At 49.3% G+C, this 25,129-nt stretch overlaps 7 protein-coding genes across 7 annotated transcripts; 2 read left to right on the forward strand and 5 right to left on the reverse strand.

Moving 5' to 3' along the window:
- Positions 1-802: 802 nt before the first annotated feature.
- On the forward strand, positions 803-7,394 carry KY384_007377 (Type I Iterative PKS; the record flags this gene model as incomplete). Its single annotated transcript, XM_044815868.1, has 5 exons — positions 803-1,089; positions 1,138-1,426; positions 1,474-4,872; positions 4,929-5,653; positions 5,708-7,394. 5 exons carry the CDS (start codon positions 803-805, stop codon positions 7,392-7,394), a joined length of 6,387 nt encoding a protein of 2,128 aa, XP_044667742.1.
- A 369-nt stretch (positions 7,395-7,763) lies between these two features.
- Positions 7,764-8,756, reverse strand: KY384_007378 (uncharacterized protein; the record flags this gene model as incomplete). Its single annotated transcript, XM_044815869.1, has 1 exon — positions 7,764-8,756. The coding sequence occupies one exon, from the start codon at positions 8,754-8,756 to the stop codon at positions 7,764-7,766; it is 993 nt and encodes a 330-aa protein (XP_044667743.1).
- A 41-nt stretch (positions 8,757-8,797) lies between these two features.
- On the reverse strand, positions 8,798-9,579 carry KY384_007379 (uncharacterized protein; the record flags this gene model as incomplete). The annotated part of the gene is made up of 2 exons (XM_044815870.1): positions 8,798-9,445; positions 9,496-9,579. The coding sequence occupies 2 exons, from the start codon at positions 9,577-9,579 to the stop codon at positions 8,798-8,800; spliced, it is 732 nt and encodes a 243-aa protein (XP_044667744.1).
- Positions 9,580-10,570: 991 nt separating this feature from the next.
- On the reverse strand, positions 10,571-13,652 carry KY384_007380 (uncharacterized protein; the record flags this gene model as incomplete). Its single annotated transcript, XM_044815871.1, has 2 exons — positions 10,571-12,991; positions 13,407-13,652. 2 exons carry the CDS (start codon positions 13,650-13,652, stop codon positions 10,571-10,573), a joined length of 2,667 nt encoding a protein of 888 aa, XP_044667745.1.
- Positions 13,653-14,344: 692 nt separating this feature from the next.
- Positions 14,345-17,783, reverse strand: KY384_007381 (uncharacterized protein; the record flags this gene model as incomplete). The annotated part of the gene is made up of 4 exons (XM_044815872.1): positions 14,345-15,288; positions 15,338-16,395; positions 16,442-16,712; positions 17,282-17,783. The coding sequence occupies 4 exons, from the start codon at positions 17,781-17,783 to the stop codon at positions 14,345-14,347; spliced, it is 2,775 nt and encodes a 924-aa protein (XP_044667746.1).
- Positions 17,784-18,613: 830 nt separating this feature from the next.
- KY384_007382 (uncharacterized protein) lies at positions 18,614-19,976 on the reverse strand (the record flags this gene model as incomplete). Its single annotated transcript, XM_044815873.1, has 4 exons — positions 18,614-18,991; positions 19,102-19,590; positions 19,652-19,756; positions 19,974-19,976. 4 exons carry the CDS (start codon positions 19,974-19,976, stop codon positions 18,614-18,616), a joined length of 975 nt encoding a protein of 324 aa, XP_044667747.1.
- Positions 19,977-21,366: 1,390 nt separating this feature from the next.
- KY384_007383 (uncharacterized protein) lies at positions 21,367-24,838 on the forward strand (the record flags this gene model as incomplete). Its single annotated transcript, XM_044815874.1, has 7 exons — positions 21,367-21,624; positions 21,677-21,785; positions 21,837-22,381; positions 22,434-23,044; positions 23,227-23,758; positions 23,825-24,470; positions 24,567-24,838. 7 exons carry the CDS (start codon positions 21,367-21,369, stop codon positions 24,836-24,838), a joined length of 2,973 nt encoding a protein of 990 aa, XP_044667748.1.
- Positions 24,839-25,129: the final 291 nt, after the last annotated feature.

Consider the following 25,129-nt stretch of genomic DNA (forward strand, 5'->3'; position numbering starts at 1 on the left):
ACCCAGAACTAGTCGATGAAGTGTCAGAGGACGGTACCTACATGGCTCGGATAAATGAACCGCTCGGAGGTTGCCAGATCCAGCTTAAGGGCCCGATCTGAGCCTTGGTACTGACCAGCTTATCCACTCATTACTACCGCGTATCATGTTCAATGTTCGAGCGGGAACTTTGAGCCGATTTACATCTCTGACGGCGCTCCAACGGCTAGGAGCTGATCGATCTGCCGAAGAGCCCTAGCCTAGTGGCGTGCTATGAGAATAGCCCGCCGGGAACACAGGACCCCAGCAGCATCTATGACAGAGAGGAAAGACCTTTTACATTGGGTACGGTACTTGACCAGATCTTTCCTGCCAGAAAATGCGTGATCATGTTGAAATGCCACATCAGAGCGGATCTGGTAATTCTATCGTCCCCACTGAAAATGGCTTAGCAGGCACAGAGGACAGCAACATTGGCGTGATTGCCTACTATTCTGAACCTCAGTCTTCTCGGTAATCACCGACTTCACCGATGAATACCTTCGACAGCGAATCACGCAAAGTAATCCCGAATCTTGGCGCATATCCAAGGTTTTACCGCTCTGCGAGTTGGTGTCTATGCGCTCGCTGAACGGTCAAGTTCACGTCTTCGCTCTCTCGTATGTTATTATGTAGATTTTAACGTTGTCACACCCTTTCCACAGCCATTGCATCCCTTTTCGCAGCCATTTGTCTTGCCAAAAGCCCCTTTGCCCTTGGTCCAGCCCTTGTGTAATTAGCTCTTCTTGGCTATACCTGCTTTTTGTTTCATGTCGCTCCCATCATGACTGAAACAAAAGAGATCCTCCTCTTTGGAGATCAAACCAACCCGTTTGATGATGGTATACGCAAGCTATTTCAACGCAAAGACAACATCTTTGTGGAAGCGTTCTTGAAAAGAGCAACTTTTGCTGTCAGGGAAGAGATTGGGAAATTGCCGTCTTTATTGCGGGCCGAATTCCCTCGATTCAGCTCTATTCTTGACCTCTTGACGCGGTACAGGAAAATCCAAGACAATCCCGCCCTCGAAGGAGCATTGACTTGTGTCCATCAGATCGCAACGTTCATAGCGTAAGCCATTTTGTAAATGCCACTTGACAAAGCTAACAATAATGAAAGCTATTATGGCGAAGAAGCACGAGTATACCCGTTGGCTTCCGGTTCATACTTCAGTGGCCTTTGTACGGGACTACTTGCAGCAGCAGCCATCAGCTCTGCTCATGCTGTCTCGGACCTCATTCCTGTTGCAGTGGAGACGGTGCTGATCGCCTTTCGGACCGGTCTCCGTACCCTACAAATGCGTGATCGGATCTGTAGAAGGTCAACGAAGCATGACTGGTCTGTAGTCGTCTCAGGAATAGACGAAGGCACAGCTACACCTGCGCTGCGAGAATTTTCGCAAATTAACGTAAGTAGCTGCGTCGGAGACTTATGAAAGCTGCTTACCTCTGAGAGGGTGTCCCAAAATACTCAGAGCCATACGTTAGTGCCATCAACGCAAACAGCGTCACAGTGAGTGGCGGTCCACAAATACTTGAAAAGCTGCTGCAACATCAACCATTCGTCGCTCAAAAAACAAAATTTGTGCCCGTACATTCACCATATCATGCTCCACATCTTTACAAGGAAAAGGACATCGATGCCATTTTCGCACAAAGCTCTAGCGATGTTTACACAACTTACGTTCCCAAAATTCCAATAATTTCTAGCACGACCGGAGAAATCGTCCAGTATAGCAGCTTTGGCGAGCTCATTCGGGCTTGCCTACGCGAGATCCTTCTCCAGCCCTTTAATTTCGAGAAGGTCTTCCAGGCTTGCGATCAGATAGCAAAGTCGTCCGACGCGATATGCAATCTCATTCCCATTGCGACAAATGCAATCCAAGCCCTCAACTCTGCACTCCGTCAAGCTGGGAATGCAGTCGAAGTCAATGCCATTGCCGGCGCTGTCCCACCATGGGAGTCATTGAAGACAGGCCGTCCTGAACAGTCAAAGATCGCTATTCTTGGCATATCCGGAAGATTTCCAGAAGCGGAGTCTACTGAGGCGTTTTGGGACTTACTCTATCAAGGGCTTGATGTTCACCGAGAAGTCCCACCAGAGCGTTTCGATGTAAAAACTCATGTCGATCCCACGGGCAAGAAGAAGAACACAATGGCAACATCATATGGGTGCTTCATTCCGAACCCCGGTCATTTTGATGCCAGATTTTTCAATATGTCGCCTAAGGAAGCTGCTCAATGCGATCCTGCTCAACGGTTGGCTCTGCTTACTGCTTACGAAGCTTTAGAGCAAGCTGGTTTTGTCGCAAATCGAACACCATCTTCGCAGCGTGATCGTGTTGGCGTGTTCTATGGTACCTGTTCAGATGATTGGCGAGAGGTCAATGCGTCTCAAAACATTGATACATACCATATTCCGGGTGGTATTCGCGCTTTTGTTCCTGGACGCGTCAACTACCATTTTAAATTCTCGGGTCCTAGCATAGATGTTGACACAGCCTGTTCCTCGAGTCTTGCAGCTATTCACACTGCTTGCAACGCTCTTTGGCATGGTGATTGCGATACTGCCCTTACCGGCGGTACGAACGTCCTCACAAACCCCGACCTATTTACTGGTCTAGATCGTGGGCACTTCCTGTCACGGACAGGTAACTGCAAGACTTTCGACGATGGCGCTGATGGATACTGCCGTGCTGATGCTGTTGGCTCCGTTTTGCTCAAGAGACTGGAAGACGCTGAAGCCGATAATGACCCAATACTTGGAGTGATTCTCGGAGCTGGGACCAATCATTCTGCAGAAGCTGTCTCTATTACCAGACCAGATATGGGAGCACAGGCCTCCCTTTTCGATAAAGTACTCAATCAGACCAACGTGGACGCGAAAGACATTAGTTACATCGAGATGCATGGTACGGGTACACAGCACGGCGATGCCGTCGAAATGTCATCTTGTCTTGGTACATTTGCGCCAGACGCCAAATTTCGCAAGGATTCACTGCACCTAGGCTCAGCCAAGGCTAATATTGGGCATGCTGAGGCCGCCTCAGGAGTTTCTGGACTTATTAAAGTTATGCTCATGATGAGAGAAAACATGATCCCCCCACATTGTGGGATCAAAACCAAGATCAATCACAACTTCCCTAAAGACCTTACTCAGCGCGATGTCCACATTGCATTCAAGCCAACTCCGTGGGAACGACCTGCTGGCAAGAAGCGTAGAGCCTTTCTCAACAACTTCTCGGCTGCTGGTGGCAACACAGCTCTACTGCTAGAAGACGCTCCCCACCGAAAGGTTGAAGACAAAAACCCACGACCTCTGCATGTTGTTGCAGTTTCCGGGCGCTCTATCAATGCCGCTCAGAACAACGCCCAGAATCTGATCAAACACATCAGCAGCAACCGTTTATCTATAGCAAGTTTATCTTATACTACGACTGCTCGTCGTTTGCATAGTACTTATCGCCTCATGGTCAGTGGCTCTGACCTCGATCAAATTGCCACAAGCCTTGAGAAAGCAGCAAACGAGAGCATCACCTCTATCCCCGCTGCTCCTAATCATATAGCGTTCGCTTTCACAGGTCAAGGCTCGCAGTATTTAGGAATGGGGAAGCAATTATACAAGGGTTTCTCCACCTTCTGGTCGTACATGCAGCAACTTGATTGTATTGTGAGATATCAAGGGTATACCAGCATTTTACCAATTATCGAGGGCAGTCCAGAAGCAACCGATATCTCTCAGGTTTCTCCAGTCACTTCCCAGCTTGCAATGACCTGTTTGCAGATGGCTCTTGCAAGGCTCTGGATATCATGGGACGTAAATCCGAGCGTAGTCATTGGTCATAGTCTGGGAGAGTACGCTGCTCTCAATGTTGCCGGTGTCCTGTCCCCTACTGACGCTATCTATCTCTGTGGTAAGAGAGCTACACTCCTTGTGGACAAGTGCAAGGCTGGCACGCACAGCATGCTAGCTGTGAAAGCGTCTGCTTCTCGCATAAGTCCATTCATCGAAGGCCAGCCTTGTGAGATTGCCTGCATCAATGGGCCTGAGGAAACTGTGATCAGCGGTACCAATGAAGATTTGGATTCATTTGCTCAGGATCTTTCAAATGCCGGTATAAAGGCGACGAAACTTCGTGTGCCTTTTGCCTTCCACTCTGCTCAAGTCGAGCCGATCTTAAAGGAGTTTGAAGAATCTGCTCGTGGTATCACCTTCAACAAGCCCTCGGTTCCAATTATCTCACCCTTACTCGGCAAAGTCATCACTGAAGCTGGTACATTTGGTCCGCAATATCTTGCAAGACATTGCAGAGAAGCCGTCAACTTCCTTGGCGGTCTCTATGCAGCCAAGGAAGCTCATCTTATCAACGACTCGGATATCTCGATAGAAATTGGGCCTCACACAGTGTGCTCAGGCATGATCAAGTCGACATTCGGAGCTAAGTTCACAGCATTACCATCTCTGCGTCGCAAAGAGGATACTTGGAAGCTCATTTTGGGCACTCTTTCCACGCTTCATGCCTTGGGCAGTGAGATTAACTGGAATGAATATCATCGCGACCATGAACAATATCATGAGGTCTTACAGCTGCCCTCGTACAGTTGGGACCTCAAGAACCATTGGATTCAATATGCGAACGATTGGTGCTTGTACAAAGGCGATGCGCAACCTGCCATCATGGGCACAGAAAATCCAAGCAAGCCAACATTGTCTACAACCTCTGTTCAGAAAGTCGTTGAGGAGTCGGGGGACGACAAGGGGGCTTCCATTACGATTGAGTCGGATATTGCGGACGACGCACTGTATCAGGTATTGCAAGGGCACAAGGTTAACGGAGCGGCTCTCTGTCCATCGGTGAGTTTGCTGTTCGTTCACTCTCCATATTGGCAGTCCACTGATGAGCTTTGCAGACTGTTTGGGCTGATATTGCCTTGACCATTGGCGATTATCTTGTCCACCGCTACAACCCCAATAGCCGTAATAGCTCGCTAGATATCGCGGATATGTCGGTTGTGAAGCCACTCATTGCCAGCAAAGACCAAAGCACGCAGCTCGTTCGTGCAGTTGCCAAAGTCGACTGGTTCATGAATGCAGGGAGAGTCGAAATATTCAGCGTCAACACGGACGGCAAGAAGACAACGGACCACGCATCCTGTGCCTTACGATACGGCGATGGCCACACATGGCAAGCAGAATGGCAGCGTGCTGCTTATCTGATTCAACCTCAACTCACGCGCTTACGTGAAGATGTTGACACAGGAAATACTAACCTCATGAAGCGAGGCATGGCTTACCGTGTCTTTAGCTCAATGGTCGAGTATGCCCCTGCATTCCGTGGTTTCGAGGACGTCATTCTGGATAGCAAGGAGCTTGAAGGTACGGCGCATGTCAAGTTTCAGACTTATGAGGAACAAGAAAATTTCTTATTCTCCCCGTATTGGCTTGATTCTCTAGGACATTTGTCTGGATTTGTCATGAACGGCAATGATGCTGTTGATCTCAAGAAGACAGCTTACATCAATCATGGATGGGAGTCTGTCAAGTTTGCTGATATCCGGCATTTCGATTCCTCGACGACTTACCAGACATATGTGAAAATGCAACCTTTCGATGATAGCACTTTCATTGGTGATGTGTATGTATGACCCTTCCCACTTCCATTTATACGAGACTAAAAGCATCTACTTAGATTCATATTCAACGAAGCCAAGATTGTCGGCCTTTACAAGGGTATCAAATTCCAAGGTATTCCACGCCGTATCTTAGATAGTGTTCTGCCGCCTGCGAATGGTGCCAGATCGACTGCTTCACCCCCCAAAGTTGCACCAAAGAAGGCTGTGCAAGCGCCAAAGAAAGTCGATCTCTCTCCATCGCCTCCTGCAGGTCCTCCAGTGCTTGACCAAGCTATGAATATCCTTGCGGAAGAGATTGGCATTTCTCGGGAAGAGCTTTCAGATGAGACCGAATTCAACGACATTGGCGTAGATTCACTGCTTTCCTTGACGATCTCGGGAAGATTCAAGGAGCAGCTGAACATTGACACCGAGTCTTCTATCTTCACAGAATGCCCTAGCGTGGGTCACTTCAAAACATACTTCTCGAAAACCCACAGCGGCGCTTCCACCGCAGCCCAGTCGACTGCACCATCTACGCCGGCCATCGGCTCCTCAGATGACGGACAAGAGTTAGCCAACGACTCAGGTCTTACGACTCCAGACAGTGAGAACACGGAAGACGGACCAGCCGACAAGACAATGTCCATGATAAAAGAAATAATCATTGAAGAAACCGGTGTTGACATAGGCGAACTCACTCACGATGCCGACTTTGGCGAGCTGGGCATGGACTCCCTCATGATCCTCACAATCACAGGCCGTATGCGAGAAGACCTCCCCCAGGTCGAAATATCCGACACCTTCTTCACCGACAACAGCACTCTCCACAAAATCGCTGACACCCTAGGCCTCGCTCCGAAAGGAGAGAAGATAGTCGCTCCTCCTGCTCCTGCACCTCAAGTCGTCTCCACCCCGCCCTCCGCGCCAGCCACCACAAATACGCCTAAATCATCGTCCATCCTCTTATCAGGAAACCCCCAAACCGCCACCCAAACCCTCTGGCTCTTCCCCGACGGCTCCGGCTCCGCAACCTCCTACACCTCCATGCCCGCCGCCTCCTCTACCATCGCAATCTACGGCCTAAATTGTCCCTTCATGAAAACCCCTGAGCAACTAACCTGTTCCCTCGAAGGACTCACAGCGCCCTACCTGACAGAAATAAAGCGGCGCCAGCCAACAGGCCCATACAATCTCGGCGGCTGGTCCGCAGGCGGAATCTGCGCCTACGACGCCGCCCAGACACTCACCTCTCAAGGCGACAAAGTTGAACGCCTCATCTTCATCGACTCGCCCTTCCCCATCGGCATCGACGCCCTCCCAGCTTCCCTCTACGATTTCTTCAAATCCGTCGGCCTCTTCGGCGGCGGCTCGCCCCCGGATTGGCTGATCAAGCATTTCCTCTCCTTCACGCAGGCTTTGGACAAATATTCCGCGAAAGCAGTACCGTTCTCGCAGGGGCAGGGGCAGAGCGTGCCGAAAGCGCATTTCATCTGGGCGGCTGATGGGGTGCTGAAGGATACGGAAGGGAGGAAGCCCGAGGGATATACGAATACGGCGGGGAAGGATGGCAGGGAGATGAGATGGTTGCTGGAGCAGCGCTCGGATTTCAGCACGAATGGTTACGCTGGCTTGCTGGGTGGGGAGGAGAATTGTAGAATTGAGGTCGTGCAGGGCGCGAATCATTTCAGTATGATGGAGAGGAGGGAGAAGGCGAGTGAGGTTGCGGCGTTTTTGAGACGGAGTATGGAGAGTGCTGCTTGAGGGATCAGATTTATCGGGGGAATCGAATGAGATGGATGAGGGAAGGGAGGGGAGACTGAACAGTAGTAGGCTTGTATAGGATGATGTCTCTGCCAGCCTGCTTTTTTGGCGTTTGGGTCATAGATGAGCGTTCTGGCAATGTGCTTGTTGATGAATATATATAGAGATGCATTCACGAAGCGTTCGCACCACTTTCATGCTCTTATCTCATCGCTCCTTAAGGTTCCGTCCGGATCGTGCTGTGTTCGAAGATGAGAAGAGGACGTATCTCGGACATGCGCACGCCATACACAGTAGCTGTCTTTTCATCCCCAGACGTTCTCCACCCCCACCCACGCTCACGCTCATAACCCCATTCCTCTCACCCATTCAGAAATTGATACTCGAACCACCCTCCCCCACCTCCTTACAAGCCCGCCACTTCCCCGCCTGATCCCTCAAGACGGTATCATTCCTCCACGCCCCCGTCGCCTCATCGCAGCAAACACTCGCATTCGGCGCCGTCATCTCCCTCGCCACATTCACCCCCGTCCCGTTCCCCACCCCCACCGCGCTCCCGACACCCAAACCCTCATCAAAAACCAGCTTCGTCGCACTCATACAGCACCCACTCGAACAATACGTGCAATTACACGGACAATAAAGCCCCTCAAGGACCCCTATCCCCGGCGAGGTGGGCGTCTTCAACGCACTAATCGTCCCATTCGCATCATCAAGCAACCTCCTCCTTCCCACAAACTCTTTCGCCATTAATGTGCCTGCTGCGATCATCGCCGCGACGTTGGGAATGTACGTGCACACTGCGCTTTTGAACGCGGGCGATATCATGGGCGCGTCGATTTCGAGGGCGCAGATTAGGTTGTTTTTGGCGAGGTTTGCGGAGGTGCAGTCTGTGTCGGCGCCGCAGGAGGAGCCTTCGAGGATTTTGTCGGAGTCGGAGGGTGGGGGGTTGGGTTTGTGGTCGGGTGCGGGGGATGTGGGGTTGCAGATGTCGTTGCCGGAGTAGTCGGTCGCGCAGGCGTAGTTTATGGAGAGGAAGTTGGAGAATTTGGAGTTGGGGCCTGAGAGGGTTATGGCGAGGGGGTAGATCTCGTGGTTGCCTTCGTTGCTGCCTTCGCCTGGGGGGACATTAGTTAGGGTATGGATGGGTTGGTTTGTTGTTTGATCTTGGAGACAGATTGCTGAAGGGAGGAGATAGGGTTGACCGTGGTGAAGAAGGAACTTACCAATACGTCCCCACCCTCCGACGCCGAAAGGCGATACACAGCGTTGACGGATTGCTTCTGCTCTGTGACTCAAGGTTGTCCAGGCAGCAACAACACGATCTGGTGTGTGATAAGAACCTTGAACAGGGTTCTCCATCATCAGCGTGACAGTACAGGTTCCTAGCTAAACTTAGTCCACTATTCATTTCGAAGGTTCTTGCATTCCTGACCATGAGTGTACGAGTACGGCAAGCGGACCTCTTCATCAGGATTCCCCGATGACGCTGTACCTACATCAAGAAACTCGGCGTACTGCCAGCGATTATGGCCATAGCCCAGCGTCGAAGTTGCTAAGAAGCCTACTACTCGACTACAGTCGTCATTTCCCGGAAAGCCATACATATCTCCATCACTCGTGATACCCCCATCAAAGAAGTTCTGCGTACCCCACGAAGGCGAGGGCGAGGCAGGTGCGGAAGGCGATACACAGGGCGACTGCGCGGCACCAGGCTGCGTTCCACCAGGCACTGGCTGTGCATCATCGTCGCTATCACAAGCTCTTCTATCTGTCCCAAAGTCGGGGTCCCACTCGTAATCAGGAGCGCAGACGCACTTAGCCAGGCAAGCAATCTTGTACGGCTCTGTGACCGGGTTCTGGTAAAGGAGTGTGTTAGGGACTGCCGGTAGGATATGGCCGTCGCCATCACAATAGTAGCCTAAGCCGTCGAAGGGGTCCTCGCACATTCCTTGGAAGTTTCCCAAGAAATTCACTGCCATCAAGTGGTTGATGGTTTGTCCGCTCGCGCCCGGAAGGACTGGGAAGGCTGCGTCTTCACAATCGATGCGCTTTGGGGTATGTCAATTCAAGGAGTTTGAGTCCGATGTGCTCTACTCACTTGCATGACTCGCTTAGCTAGATTGTTAACTTGATTGGGCGATCTTTTTGCATTGATATCTATAGCAAAGAGACAAGCTGACATAACGAGACCAGATTTCATTATGCTTGACAATGAACAAGAGATACTGCAGACCGGGATGTTCGAATGAAGTAGGTCGCTACTCTCGTACTGGCTAAGCTTTGTAAAGTCGTAGAATTTTAGTCGCTTCGGTGATATATCTTCAGGCCCAGCGAACTTGAAGTCTTCTATTGAAGCTCAACCTCCACGTCTTCCGCTGTTGCAACAGAGTGCCTTTCTCAGAAATTCGAGGCGTAGCATGTTGTTGAAACATTGAGCTGTGTATAAGGAGAAAACGACATGATTCTGTTGGACACACTGTCACCAGCCGTCAACCTCCCATAAACAATAAAGCGTCATTTGATGAAACCTCCTAAAAGACGGGCCGTGTGACGTACAACACACGGTTCCACGCCCAAATAACCCGCAGCAGGCACTTTGCCCCGAGCTATGCGCCTGTCGCATCTTCAGTGACAAAATTCATTGTTGGTTGCCTGCCGATTCTTGTCTGTACACGTAAACAACAGCAATTCTCATTACGAGCCAATTTGGTGCTCGACTTCGTTGGACGGTTTCGTCGGTATGATTCTGTGGTCATCACATACGAAATGTGGACTCAAGCGACAGATACAACGCGAGCCTAGACTGCCACCAGAGCTTTATCACAAATTCAATCTGTCGAAAACAATATTTATCATCAGGAAGAGAGTACCTCACTCTCGAGAACATAGATGCTGCCTTGGCGACGTTGTCAGAGCATGTAGTGTAATTGAGATCTTCACCTACGCTTCCCGCAAGCCATAGCTATTTCAAAAGCTCGGTCCACAGGGGAACACTCGGTGTCGCGATCCATTCAATCATTGTTTCAGAAACGTCGTGCTCCAAAAGGTATTGTGCGACCTGTTTTGAACAGACCTGAATGTTACCAGCGACTCTTCTTGTCGCTGGTCCATACCTTGAACAAGACATTGTTCGATGCAGGCTAGGCGTGGCGGCCGCGACAAAGCAATAGCATCTAAGCACGTCTTTGTTTCTTTCTCGTGTCTCGGTCATTCAGCTTAGACGGCAGGTATGGGCCATTTTGGGATTTTCTTTTGTGGGTAGATGGCCTTCTCTGCTGACTGTCTACCAGTTGTTGCTGATCATCCACCGAGGGCAGAAGACTCATCCGGATCTTTTCTAAGTCTCTAACATCCTTCGATGACATATCTTTCAAGATCTGAAAATAACGCTTTTTTTCACCAGCCAGACTTGGATCAGCTCCATGGAGAAGAAGTGCTTCGATAATTTCGCACTCTGATGTTTCGCACTCCTTGTGTTTGCACTTGTCTGGACATGCATCTGACTTTGAGCTTTTTGACATGATGTAGCGTCGCCATTCAGAAATACCCCCATGATCTTCCTCGTTTGGGTCAGCGCCTTCGTCTAGAAGGCGAAAGACCTCCCTGTTCCTGTTCTGACCTTTCATATGATTTAATGCGATGTTGAGGGGAGTCTTCTTAACATCTTTTCCCTCTAGGCTGACGATATCAATGGTTCCACCAATACCTTGCGAAAGATAATTCCGAACACCGTCATGAGCCAACACATCAGCAAGCCAACCTTCGTGATACCATCCGTGAAAACTAGATTCTTCCAAAAGAGAATGAGAAGGAAGCCATGTGCCCCATCCTGCTTCGGTGGGTAATTTTCGCGAGAATTCTTTACCAGATTTAGCGAGCTCTGTCAAGAGGGTCAAATTCAGCTCGTTATTGTCATCTAAATTGCGCGCATGTTGGCCGAATGAGCGAAGCTTCGTGGTAAATGACGCAGAGTGAATAGCTGTTGGATTTGAAAGACGAGCCTTCAACCTTATCTGCAAGAGCATTGAGTTGCAGAGAAAGTTATGAGGATTGAAGTTCGCCCCAGCTCTTGATTTTAGTTGTGTTGAAATATCATTGGTTTCTAAGAAATCTTTGACGGTCCGATGAAGAAACTGCAAGTTGGCGCTTGTGAATTCTAGCAGATCCTGACATCGAGCCTTGACTCTTACAACAGTTTCGTTACTCAAACCTGAGAGTTCAGAAGAATTGAGTGCCAGCAGTCTGTCACTTAACCCGAAAAACGGATCCTGCTCAGCGAAACAACTGACGTCGAGGGCCGAAATTTGGCATCGAGCCACTAGGCAGATTTGATATAGACGGGCAGCTTGCTGGTGATAGACTTTGTCTGTTTTGTCGAGTATATGCTGGAAGAAAGCCTCCAATTCCGTGGGTAGCTCACGTAGACGGCTCTGTAGCTCGACAGGGGTATCGAGATTTGTCATTCCACGGCGAAGTGATCTTACGACGAGAAAGACCCACAGAAATACTCCGTCACTACTATCGACTATTTCGTCCACAAGGTTTTGGTATGATTCCTGATGCACCTTGAGGCTCAATGTTTGCCTTCCCTCAGCAAGCTGTTCTTCAACAAAGCGTGAGATGTCGTCACGAGTCAGGTCCTGGAGCTTGATTTTGACTTTGTCTTTGTGCCCATAGGCGCGTTCAAAGACGTTCCAAGGCCGACTAGAGCAACATATCTTGATTGCTTTCGAAGAGGTGAGTTCATCCAGAGTGCTGATGATGTCATCATCGTCACCTTCATACTCATCAAGACCATCAATGAAAAAGCAGAAGCGAGCAAAGTCTATGTGCTGCTCCTTGAGCCTAGTAAAAGTCGCAGTGATTTCGTTCTGTTTCCAAGAGCTGCTTGACTTTTCCTGCCAGCGAGTCGGGCAAATAGACGCAATCAGCTCTGGGGCTTGCTTCAAGATGTGGTAAAGAAGCGTTTGGAGAAGACCATATTGACTCTTCTGCATTGTGTTTCCAGCATTCCAGAAAAAAAAGCTGGCAACAAGCAAGCGTGTGTCACCGGCCCAATCTTTAAGGGTAGAATAAGTCTTATCGTGGTTGTGGAAGAACTTCATCAATGTTGACTTGCCAGATCCTGCTTTACCACTGATCCAAAAGATGCCAGACCCGGTCCTAAGCCAGTCAAGTATTTTGGACTGCTCATCAATGTCATTGTCGTAGTCTTCTGTCTCATCTTCAAGTAACCAAGTGAAAGTTCCGGGGTGCGCTATCTTAATGTTGTCTTCTCGATCATTCATTCCTGGAAATTTCAGGCTCTCAATAATTTCAATCTGCCTCTGCAAAACAGTACTCGTTGTTGCCAATTGCCGCAGATTTCCCTGGAGGGTTGACGGAAGTTGGAACGCCATGCATTCCGTCTCGCCGCCTGGGTTCTTGCCATGTTCTTTCACCACCTCTCGTAAGGAGCTAGTAATTTCTTTCCTCAACGTGGCAGACTGATTTACGGAAGCTATCTCCAGACGACGGTGACTTTCAGCAAGACGGTCCAATATATTGGCGACGCCATCAACTTTGGCCGTCACTCCCAGCTGCTCCTTCAGAATCTGATCTTGTTGTTCTCTAATATCAAGAGAGAGTTTCCGTCAGCAAGTGCGTTTAGAAAATAGGGCATGCACGCCATACTTCAATATGGTAAGGATATGCGCGGCAATCTCAGATCTATATGCTTCTAGTTGCTTCTGGTATCTTTGGATTTCTTTCGCACTCCACACACACCTCAGGGCCTGTCGAAAGCTGGCCCACTTCTTTCGACTGCCCTGAACCTTGAGTTTTTGAAGTGCTGCCAGGAAATCGTGCCCTACTTTACTACATGCCTGCCCGAAACATGACATTAGTAAAGCCTGCTCGTACACTCAGAGGTAGTGTTACGGATCTCATGCAGGAATGCTTTAAGACATGCGAGGATAGACCCAGAGGAGACGTGCGCGCTGAATACAATGACCGAATTCTGAGTCTTACCTTCACCAGAGGCACAAGCTGAGCTTCAGCCTTATTGCTGAAGCCACCATCGCGTTCATGGGCTGTCGAATCTAGACCGTTGCAAATCTGAATAAGATCCTCAGTAACACGTTCCAAAAGAGCGTTCGAAGAAGTCGCTCCGTCGACAGCTTGGTAAATTTCGAATGCCTCAGAGACTAGGCCTCGAGCAAAATCCAAGAACTGGACAACGTTGGCGGCCAAGCCGATTGCTGCAAGTGGCTCCATAATAGCCTAGGAGCCCAAGTTGAGCAGTACGACTTAATTGTGACAAGATCGATCGCTGAAGAAAGAGATGATTGAGATGGAAGGCTGATCAAAATTGGAAATTTTTCTTCGAGGCACAGCCACATTCGCTGCGGTCAGGTGGCGCCCAATCGGAGGCGCTGCCCCCTCTTAGTTGGGCTGCTCATGGGGCATTTTTGGCACTTCGTCGGCATCTGACGAAAGTTGCCAAGGGTCCAGCATTTCTCATTCTGGTGATAAAGGAAAGAGTGGCGGTCGATCAAACCTCCTGGTGGCTCTGCGGCAGACTCAACCTCCGGGCTAAGGTCGCGATTGCGCACGAGAAATTCGCAGGGAATGGAAGCTTTGCTTCTTACATTACACATGGGTAACTTGTGGGATGGCTTGTTAGGTGTTTTAATGCTGCCTATTATACGATTGAAGTACGATGTGTTGCATGCCGCTCAAACGTTGTGTTTTGTTCAACGGAAAGATGCAATAACGTTCAGGTAAGAGTGGATTCCATACCCAATTAAGGGCGATGAAGAGCGACAATTTTCAATTTGGAGATTGCTGCTGCCGCGAGATCTCGAACGGCTCGTATGAGCATAGTAATTTTCCGTATCGATTATGCTGTTATGGGTATCAACCTCCAGTGACTACTTCTCACATATTGGGTTTGTGAGAAACGGTGTCTATGCCTCACAACACTCCATGTTTTCACTTGTGATGTCAAACTTCTTGATCCGGACCTGGTGTCCAGACAATGACCCCAAATCGTCTGAATAAACATACCCATCACTTTTGACAATGCCACAAAGGTATGAGTGGACTTTCTCATGAGTGAGAAGCAACCTCAGGTGATCTTTGTTACCCTTCATAACCGCATATTGTAGAGCACCCATATTTTTATCGTCACAAGCCAGAGGATCTACTGTTGGGTGCTGAAGAAGAAGCTTTAGGATGTCGTAACTTAATCTTGAGTTTTCTTCCTCGGTGAAATCCCTTGTCTCCCCTTCCTCTTTCACATACTTCCCCGATCTTGCATAACGCCCTTGGCCGTATCTACTACCACCTTCAACGACCGCTAGCAATAGCGGCGTCCGGCCGTTCCTAAGCCTTAGATTTGGTTCGATATCGCTGCGAGATAGAAAGTAGCTAACCACACTTTTCCATCCATAGCTGACTGCATAGCTGAGCGGAGTTCGACCGACAAAGTCTTGGGAATCTGGCTTGATGCCCGGCTGGTGTAGAAGTAATCGCACCATTCTGCTATGTCCGGCCTGAGAAGCGTAAGTAAGTGCTGTCGCGCCTGCATCGTCTTTGCCATTTACGTCAATATCATGTCGCGACAACAGAGACTCCACTACTTGGACGATTCCGGTCCTAACAGCAAATATCAATGCTGTCTGTCCTCCACTATGTTTCCCGTTGATATCAATGCTTTCGCGCTCCAAAAGGACTTGCAATGTCCGTAAATATTCTCCGCGGATTGACAAGGGTCCAGAATGTGACCCTGTGTATCCAGAATAACCAACGCCATTGATATCCAGCTCGTGAGGACCTAGCAGTAATTCTCCGATCGTTTCTTGCCCGTGTGCTGCCGCAAGGCTACAATGCTGTGCTACCGCACTTATTTCTTAAATTCAAGTCAACATCACCGCGAGCCAAGAGGAGTCGGACGATACCAAATAGACCAAATGCAGCCGCCAATGCAAGCGGTGTATTCCCCTTATGGTTTTGAGCATTGATATCTACATTGTCATGTTCCAGAAGAACCTTGACGGCTTCTGTAGAGCCTGCTTTGATGGCATAATGCAACAATCCGTCTCCGTCTTCGTCACATGTCCATTGTCTTTCGGGATGACCCGTCAGTTTCTGGCTTACATTTGATCGAGGACCACATGAAAATTCCATCAGCAGTGGTATGATATTGATATTGTCTTCTCTGATTGCCCAAGCTAGTGGGCTTCTCGAAAAAGTTTTTCCGACATGTGGATTTGCGCCCTCCTCAATCAGTCGCTTGGCTAACACATCCAAGTCAAAATAAGCACACATGTAAATGCTAGCAAGCTCAGGATCAGGAATCATCGAGCTCCAATACCTATCTCCCAATGAATATTGAATCATGCTGAAGATTACCTTCACGTTATTTTCCTTGCCAAAGAATGTCAAGGCAAGACTCTCAAGCTCGCTCTGTGCATGTCTGGCATGCTCACCCCAATTACGCAAAGCGTAGTTTTCCAACTTGGAATCAGAGCCGCGCCGTGGACGTTGTTGAAAGTTTATGCAAGAGATACAAGTGAGACAAGTCTTTGCAATGTAGGCTTGCGCTTTAGGTAGATGCTTCTCATGTGTAGAATCGAAAAATTCCCGAACAGTATAGTGTGAGAAACGAACAATTTCGCTCTCTCGATCAATAGTTGCAAATCCCTTGCATAGACTGGTCAGGTGGTCAATATTTGTGATGTTGTCTTTGTCAAACTCCTCTGAACCGATTTCAATTGCGAGTGCTGCTTCTAGTTCGCTTATGGATAATGGCCTTAAGGCAAAGAAAAGCCACGAGAGCACTTTGATAGCCTGGTCGCGGGAGTATGAAGTCTGATTATTTATCCGGTCCATTTTACTATTATAGACGAACGGTAGGGCGTTCGACCCTTTTGGGACCTTCTCAAGGGCGTTCTTAATGGCTTTGGGGCTAGCTCTGTCCAGCAAGGAATCAAAATGCAGACGAGCGAGTAGAAACCTGCAGAGAGTTTTAGCCTAGACTAACGTGGTGATTCAATCCTTACATTCCATCAGCTGCATGTATAATTTCATCCGCGACTAGAGCTTGTAGTTCTGGTCTTGATCTTATGCAATGCAGCGTTGGTATTCGATTAGAAATGTACAACTTCAGATCGTCGTTGTGCGCACGGATCTCTACCTTCCTGACGTTTTCTAGGCGCTGCTCAATTGAGATGACAGGTCTAGATGTGATGAGTATGTTGATACTAGTAGATTGTTGCAAACGGCTCAGCATCTCGACGATACCAGGCGAGTCCTGATATTCGTCAAGGGCATCTATAATCAGATAGATTCGATAGTTTTGACTGCAGATGTGATAGATCAATTGCTAAAGCTCGTTTTGCGATGGCCTTGTCCTATCCTTGACGTGTTTACTGTATAGGGAGTCAAGGCCTTGCGGGACGTGGCCTAGGCTTCGTACAATCTGTTCAACGATGCTGCCTACCAAATTTTGCAGAGTCTGAGTATGGCTCTCCTGATAATTGCAGTAGATGAATGCAATAGCGAATGCGACGTGGCTTTGTTCCCGCTCTTGTAAATGATGGACGATCTTGGAAGCAAGAAATGTTTTTCCAGCGCCAGGAATCCCCCAACAATGCAAAACTTCGCCTAAGCTGTTTACCCATTGATTGAATTCTTTGAGCTTCAGAAGCCATTCACCGGTGCCTACTTCGCACTTTGCGGACAGGTCAAGCTGTTGATTCCAAAAATTCAAAGGTGAGAGCCAATCAAATATTTCTGACTTTCTCCGAGTATCATGTTGAGTGTTTTGGACTTCATGACCGGCTCGTTGATCTAGACCGCTTAAAAACTTGAGCATGCCATTTTGTCAGTGCAAGGCTTACCCAGCATCAATTGCGATAGCTTCTCGTCGATACCTGACATTCTTTGCTTCATATCTGCAACATCATATCTGATAGCCTGAGAAAGACGAATATGATCGTTCTGCTGTGCTAGATCAAAGAATGCCTTTTGCCTCTCGAGGCTTGCAAGAATATTTTTCACCTCTTCCTTCCGAAATGGCCACAAGAATGATTTACCAATTTTCTTGGCGCCTCCTCCCACAACCAGCTTTGATTCTAATCGCTTCAATAAGTCGGCAAACTGGTCTAGAGGCCCTTGAGGCGCGACGAGCGTCTGCAAGGTGGCAAATATCTCAGGATCTTCATTCGACGCGGCCACTTGATCCTTCAAAAAAGATAGCATGCCAGTGATCATGGAAATCTCTTGTCGGACCCTATCCCGATCCTTCTGCCCATCCTTGACGGCTAAGAGATATCTTGATACTTTGAACGAAACCTCAATCAGTGTCGTGATACTGGAAACGGCCCCTAATACCTCCGCCATGCTCGATGATCAAGTCTTCGCAGGTATCAAAACTTGATTCGTAATGTCAAGGCATAATGCAAGTAGCTCGGCGCTCAAATGACTGGCAGCCGCTCCTCTTGGTTAGATCCATTAAAGAAAATACCTAACATTGTCCACCTCTTCAAAAGTCGCATTGTCTTAGATGTACTTCTCTTAGAAGCCTGATTTCAAAAAGTTTCCTCGCTGGCACAGCCCCCTCAGCTCGTCAGCAAATCTAATGCACAGCGCGTCTAATTGACCAATGAGACTACTCGTTAGCATGAGGGGCAGCTCTCTTGCACGAGGCAGCCTATCGAGAAAAAGACCGTTCTATGAGAAAAGAAGGATTATCTCGACTACTAAGGAAATGCAATAGCGGCGGAGAATGCATCTTAAAGACTGCGAAGAAGGCCGAGGGCTCGAAAGTAGCGGCTTCGAATCCTGCTGCCCTAGGGAGCTCGGCTGGTCGAAATAGGCGGCCAAGCCCGGGGGCCTTCCCTAGAAGCATCCCTTATTTCTTAGGCAGTCCACCAGCCACGATCGAATCTAAATAATAATAATGGACCACTCGGCCATCGGTACAACTTAGGGAAGAAAGCGAAGTTATATCCGTTGCGAATGATGTGGAAGTCATGAATTCGTTGCAAGCCTAGTCGAAATGATAGTAGTAAGCCTCCGCGCAGCAGCAGGCGTAAGGTCTCGGGCGTCGTAGCCCATGAAGTCGTCCCAATAGTCGAACATTACCCTTCTACCATACCTTCCAGCCATCTATTCTATCGAAACCGAAACACCGCGCACCTTCTACCCGTACACTGTACCCGAGACCGTGCCTACCACGCCCTCGCAACGTTTGCCCCATCACCAGACTGCCTCTCCACATCCCCATCATTATCAACACTAATCCTGATAAATGTCTTCTTCACAATCCCTTCGCCCGCGCCCGCGGGATTATCTTTCAGCCTAACCATATCCTCGCTGCTACTCTCACTGAGGTCGTTGATGCCGGCGTTGGAGAACCGTGTGCCATGTGTGCGCTCACCGTATTTCTCGTTTGAGGAGATATGAGAGGTTCGGAGGGGTCGTTGGGGAGTGCGTGAGCCGATGGCCGAGAGGTGATATGCAGAGGGTTTGGAGGGCGTGCGCTCGATGGATGTGCCGCGGAAGTAGGGGAATAAGGGACCCAGTGTTGGGATGCAGGTGAGTATGATCTAGGAGGGGAGGGTTGTCAGTAGCTGCTGAGTAGGTCGTAGTATGGACCGACTCAGAGGAGAAGTGGAAAAGGTCAGGCAAAGCGGCAAGGTAAGGGAAGGCAACTTACTCCAATGTTCAACTCGATGACGCCCCACAAGACCAGCATGGTCGAGTTCCCCGTCCTCGCAATCGTCTCGATCTGCACCATCCTCAAGACAGAGCAGACAGTCGTGAGCAGCCCTAGCAAAAATACGCAGACAAGCGCGAGCTTCTTCTTCATACTGATATTGAGTCTCAGTAGTAACGGAATGGGCAAGAAGAAGATCACGACGTCAAAGAAGATCGTGACCGCTGCAAGCCCGTAAAATGTGGCATCGTTGGGCATACACTTGCCAGGTGTGCGCGGTCGCCATGACTTCTGAACTGGCTTGCATTGGAAGATTAGAACGAGGGTACCCGCAACGTGGCCAATGATGCAGGCTATCATCACAGACCAGGTGAGCGCGCGGTAGAAGTTGTAGGAGCTGGATTTCATGATGCGAAGGTAGGCGAAGCACAGAGCAACTTTGAACCCGAGGATACCAAACATGTAGAATGGACGGCCAGCGAAGTTGATCTGAGGTGTTGTGTGTTCAGCTTATTGGCAGCAGCGTGGAGAGATGAGGTAAGGTGCTTACCGTAGAGTAGTCGTCAATGTTTTGCTTCGGGCGTAGCTTGATGTCCAGCCCAAGACCCCATTTTGATTGTCCAATGCACAGACCGCTATATATGATTGCACAGATCTGAGTTGTGCGACAATTAGTACCTCTGCTGTGTGGGATGGGTAGGTACAATTTACGCCGGAGAAGAAGGTCACATAGTCGTCGATTCCTAGTACTTTGAGAATGCGAGCTCTGGCGAAGGCACGGAGCGATACGATAGTCGTCGTCAGGATGGACAGAGAAATACAGACGCTCAAAATGGTTTGGTATTGTGATACGCGGTCGAGCTCAGGCGTACCATTGTTGATCCAGACCATCTTGATCGTTCTTTTGATATGACAGCACAGAAAACGAAGGGTAGAGTAAGACAGCAATCATTGATGACATCGAAGGGAAAGGAGCATTCAAAAGCCATTCGCTTGACGAGAAGTCAAGATAATGGCTCTCTGATATCCCGCTCGACGCATTGCCGGTGCAGTTGTCACCCGCCAGAATGGCCGCAGCGAAACCCCTCGGAATCCATTTGAACATGCTCCTGTTGTGATGCTAAGTCGACGCCATTGACGCAGGTACTATGAAGCTTGCTGATTCAGGTAAAGCCTAAGCTCAGACAGAGATTGTGAGCTTTCATCGCCCAGATCTTTGGAATTGAGACCCCGTAGCTAACTGGAAAGAGCAACGAAAGGACGCCAGTGAGCTACAAGGGTTGTCAAGCTCCCATGCAGGCCCCAGGGGCAGCCAACATCCAGCCGATGAGACTATCACATCAAAGGCGCACCCCGTTCGGTGCTCCGAATGATCATCACTGCCGCGTCGGCTACTTGCACCTTTATAATTCAAGGTACCTGCCCTTTTGAAAGACATTGTTGGTGTCTGACGGATAACATAGAGTAGGAACGTCCTGAGAGGTTGCATGTATTAGGAAATGTCGGACGGGGAGGTCGGGGGAGGACGTCCCCCCCGAACATGGATCGGCTACGATGGCAGCAACCTACACCCGCGCCATCCCGTGTGGCTTGAGATCTGCGGTTGGGCCGTGGCTGGCATTGGTCAGGAGCTTCCTTCCATATGCACGACAAGGGTTCCCTCAGACGCCAATTCGAAGCCATTGTCCAATAGAGCCAACTAGCGACACCTCATCCCGCATAGATGCTAGGGGCGATGAAATGAACCTTCGATGTCGTGCCTTGGCAATCTCAATCGATAGCGAGAGAGACATACTGAATTCACCCGAATGTTGACGTATCGAAGTACGGCAGGTGATTGCTGTTGAATGATGGAAGTCGTTTTCGTGAAGAGTGAATTTCATCAACAATTTGATTAACTGGCGAGATTCATTCGACGTGGGTTAAAAAGCCTCAGCGCCAAGTTTCCTACCTGCATGAAATGGGCAGCTTGGCTTTTCGTGCCTTCCTTCGTGGGCCTTGGCTGGTCGCTCTTGCCAACATGCGTCTAGCGTAGTAACCCTGCATGCCACTAATGTCACTTGCGCGTCGCCATGGAATGCCATGAGATAGCGGGCAGATCACAATTTGCTTACGCCTGACATTGTTGTAAAACGGGGCCCCACTCGCTTGCATGTTCCGCGGTTGGATGGAACGTGCTTCCCCAGCTTTATGCAACTGTGTCACTTGCGTTCTTCCGCAACTTTTAGGCATTTTTGGAGGCACCTAGAGCCCGTGAGAACCAGTATGGCTTCAGCGAAGCACCCGGAAGCGGCCATCGAAGAGCGAAAACGCGATTCGTCAAGCCAAGGCAGCACGCCAACTGCGACAGCGGGTCAGGATCTGGATGCAGCATACTGGTTTGTGCAACGATCCGGGAACCACAAAGATGAAGAGGCGACTCCGAACGAATTGAGGGCCTTGCGCCGAAAGATTGACTGGAGGATTGTGCCCATCATGTTTCTTTGCTACACAATGCAATTCATTGATAAGGTTTCATTGAATGTAGGTATCCGCACGTAAGTCCGACGGGTGATTGCGCTCATCTACGTTTTAGTATGCTGCTGTCATGGGGCTCAATAAGAACCTGAAATTGAAGCCGAACGAGTTCTCGAATGCGGCGACGTGGTTCTTTACCGCTTACCTGATAGCTGAGGTCCCCAATGGTTTGTAGTGTCTGATCCAGTTGAAGGCCTACGTTTGACTCACATGTTCAGCTATTGTACTTCAAAAGGTGCCAGTGGCAAAGTGGCTTGGCGCGAATGTTGTCCTCTGGGGCATTGCGACCGCCTGCACAGCTGCTGCAAAAGATTATGGCACTTTATTGGCAGCAAGAATCTTCCTCGGGATCTTCGAGGCCGCAATTGCTCCCTCGTTGATGCTGATCAGTAGTCAATGGTATACGAAATCCGAGGCAGCACCGCGTTTCAGCATCTGGTACATGGGTTTGGGGTTCGGCCAAATCATTGGAGGAGTAGTTTCCTACGGATTTCAACAAGTCAAAGGCTCTTCTTTCCAGGGTTGGAAGATCATGTTTGTCGTCTTGGGGCTTGTCACCGTCCTCATTGGCTTTCTGACCCTCATCTTTCTGCCGGATACGCCCATGAAGGCTTCGTGGTTATCTGAAGCCGAGAAAGTCGTCCTCTTGAAACATGTCGCCATCAACCAGACAGGTATTGACCAGAAGAGGGTCAATCCAAAGCAGATTGTAGAACTTCTGCTCGATTTGCAGCTATGGCTAATGACAATTCTGACGATCTTAGTGGGTGACCTAATGAATTCGAGATTGGGCACTGCTGATATGAGAGTCGTAGATTTCGATCTCTAGTGGCGTTGTTACGACATATTCCGCAACCTTGATCAAGAATTTTGGATACACGCCGCCCGACGCTGCGCTTCTTAATATGCCTTCAGGCATTGTATCTATCATAAGCACTTTGGTTGTCGGCTTTGGTGTCCGACATACAGCAAATCGATGGGCCTGGTTAGTCCTTTGTTGCATTCCAGGCATCATCGGTGGCGGCTTGTTATCTTTTGGGAAGGGGAAGGCTCCTCAACTGGCTGGTATCTACCTCGTCAATGCCATCACTGCGACTCTGATCGTTATCTACCAATGGACGGCATCAAATGTAGCAGGACACACCAAGAGAGTCATTGCGGTTGCTCTGATCTCTGGAAGTTTCAGTGTCGGAAACATCATTGGACCTCAGACCTTTCAAGCGAAGGATGCGCCGAAGTACACTCCTGCAAAAATCACCGTACTCGCAACCCAAGCAGCCGGTGCGGTCATGTCATTCGTACTCTTCTCGTACTATGTCTGGGCAAACAAGCGCAGGAGCGCAACGCCCGTCGAGACAGTAGTCGAAGGTGAGCATATGGAGCAGCTATATGCAGATCAGACCGACAAGGAAAACAAGACCTTTAGGTATGTATATTAGAATGACTGTAAATAATGGGGACGAGGATTTCGGCTTCCTTGGTATTGGGTGGCAAAGACTTCCAAGTGAACTGTGACGGATCTTGGTCTGATGTTGGAGAATTGGTAAAGCCATATGGTTGTACATACTCAAAAGTATCTCCATGGCAGCCCTAGGAATAATCGGATAGGACAAAGTCCGATAGTGGGACAATGAGGCGCAGTCTAGTGAGCGATGCCGCTCCTCCGAAAGATGCAGAAGTATTTTATAGAGCAGGCTTTCGGAGCATCCTATCAACATTTGTCCCAGTAGACATCATGGCAACAGTTCTATCGAACGGAACTTCTTCTGCAGTCAAGCCACACGTCCTCATCATCGGCGCTGGCATCACTGGGCTTGTGCTTGCCCAATCTCTCAAGAAGAACGATATTCCTTTCACTATTTTCGAGCGTGATCCCTCTGTGTCTTTCCGAGGTCGCGGTTGGGGTCTGACAATTCATTGGTCTCTTGATACCTTCATCTCGCTCCTGCCGCAGCATCTGGTTGACCGTCTCCATTCCGTGTATGTAGACCCTGACGCTAGTGCGAAAGGCGAAAACGGAAATTTTCTATTTTTCGACCTGCAAAACGGTGAAGCAAGGTGGAAGGTGCCGCCGGCGAACAGAATACGCGTTTCTCGAGAGCGATTGAGAGCACTGTTATTGGATGGACTGGATGTTCAAGTGAGTTGTTGTGTGCCCCGTTGCCCGATTGACGTCGTCGTACTAATTTGCCCTAACCCGATTTAGTGGTCCAAAAGCTTGACCTCTATTTCTACTGACGACTCTCCGCATGAAGTCACAGCTCATTTTTCAGACTCTACCTCTGCGATTGGTACGCTCCTCGTCGGTGCTGATGGCATTCATTCACGGGTGCGCCCTGCACTCATAACCCTCTCCCATCAGCCCTCCTCGCTGGGAAAGAACACTTCCCTTCCCGTGCGCCTACTGGGCGTAACCATCACCTATCCTCCGCCTCTAGCCTTGAAATTGCGGGCTCTCGATCCTTTTTTCTTCCAAGGTGGCGACCCTGCAACCGACACCTTCTTGTACTTCTCCTTTCTCGATACTCCATCGAGCTACAAATTGCGTGAGGGGCAAGAGACGGGTGGATATGAGTGCCAGATCATCATCAGCTGGCCGTATCGTCCAGGATGGCATGGACAGGATAGACCTTCCGAAATTCCAGCAAATGTTGAGGACCGTGTGCGATTCATGAAAGACGTCACGAAAGAGTGGGCTGAGCCTTTTCGGGGGATGGTACAAGCAATTCCGGAGCAGGGAGCGGATGTAAAAGCCATCAAGCTGGAAGATTGGGTGCCCAAGAAAGGAGTGTGGGGTACCTTAGGTGGAAGAGCGACAATGATCGGAGATGCGGCGCATGCTATGACTATGTGTATGGCTTCCTTCCCCTCACCCACAAAACTCCAAGGCTATATCGCGCATGACAACCTCTCATCCGTATGAATGACTGGCTGATTGGCGTGAATAGTTCGAGGCGAGGCTGCCAACCACGGCATCGCAGATATTGCAGTCCTTGTGCAGCATCTACTTCCAATACTCCACGATACTCAGGAAAGTCCCAACCGGCAGCCGTCTCTTCTGAATGCTATCAACGCGTATGAATCAGAGATGATGAAGCGCACGGGACCTGCTGTGCTTACTAGTCGTCGCGCGTGCATGGATGCTCATGACTACGCGCGCATCAATGATCAGAGTCCTTTGGTCTCAAAGAGGGTGATGATAACGGAGGATGATACATGAAACTTGTTTGTTGCTGGTAGTGCTTAGGCCACCTACCCAAGGACAACATATATCAGGGCATACCTGATGATGATATGGAGACAACGCTTTGCAACTTTATATTTGATTCAAGGCCAGTGAAGACGCCTCAAGGAAAACCACTCCTTATCTCATGGGACATCGACATACATGGAATTGCCCTTCTTCCTTATCACGAGATACCGAACAATTAGAACCTTCAATCACTTTTGTACTCAATGTGCTATGTCTTTAATTGTCTAGCAAAGGATGACAAGGGACGGAACACCCGGC

This window comes from Bacidia gigantensis, assembly GCF_019456465.1.
Source record: "Bacidia gigantensis strain McMullin 20006 chromosome Unknown contig_255, whole genome shotgun sequence".
Classification (NCBI taxonomy): domain Eukaryota; kingdom Fungi; phylum Ascomycota; class Lecanoromycetes; order Lecanorales; family Ramalinaceae; genus Bacidia; species Bacidia gigantensis.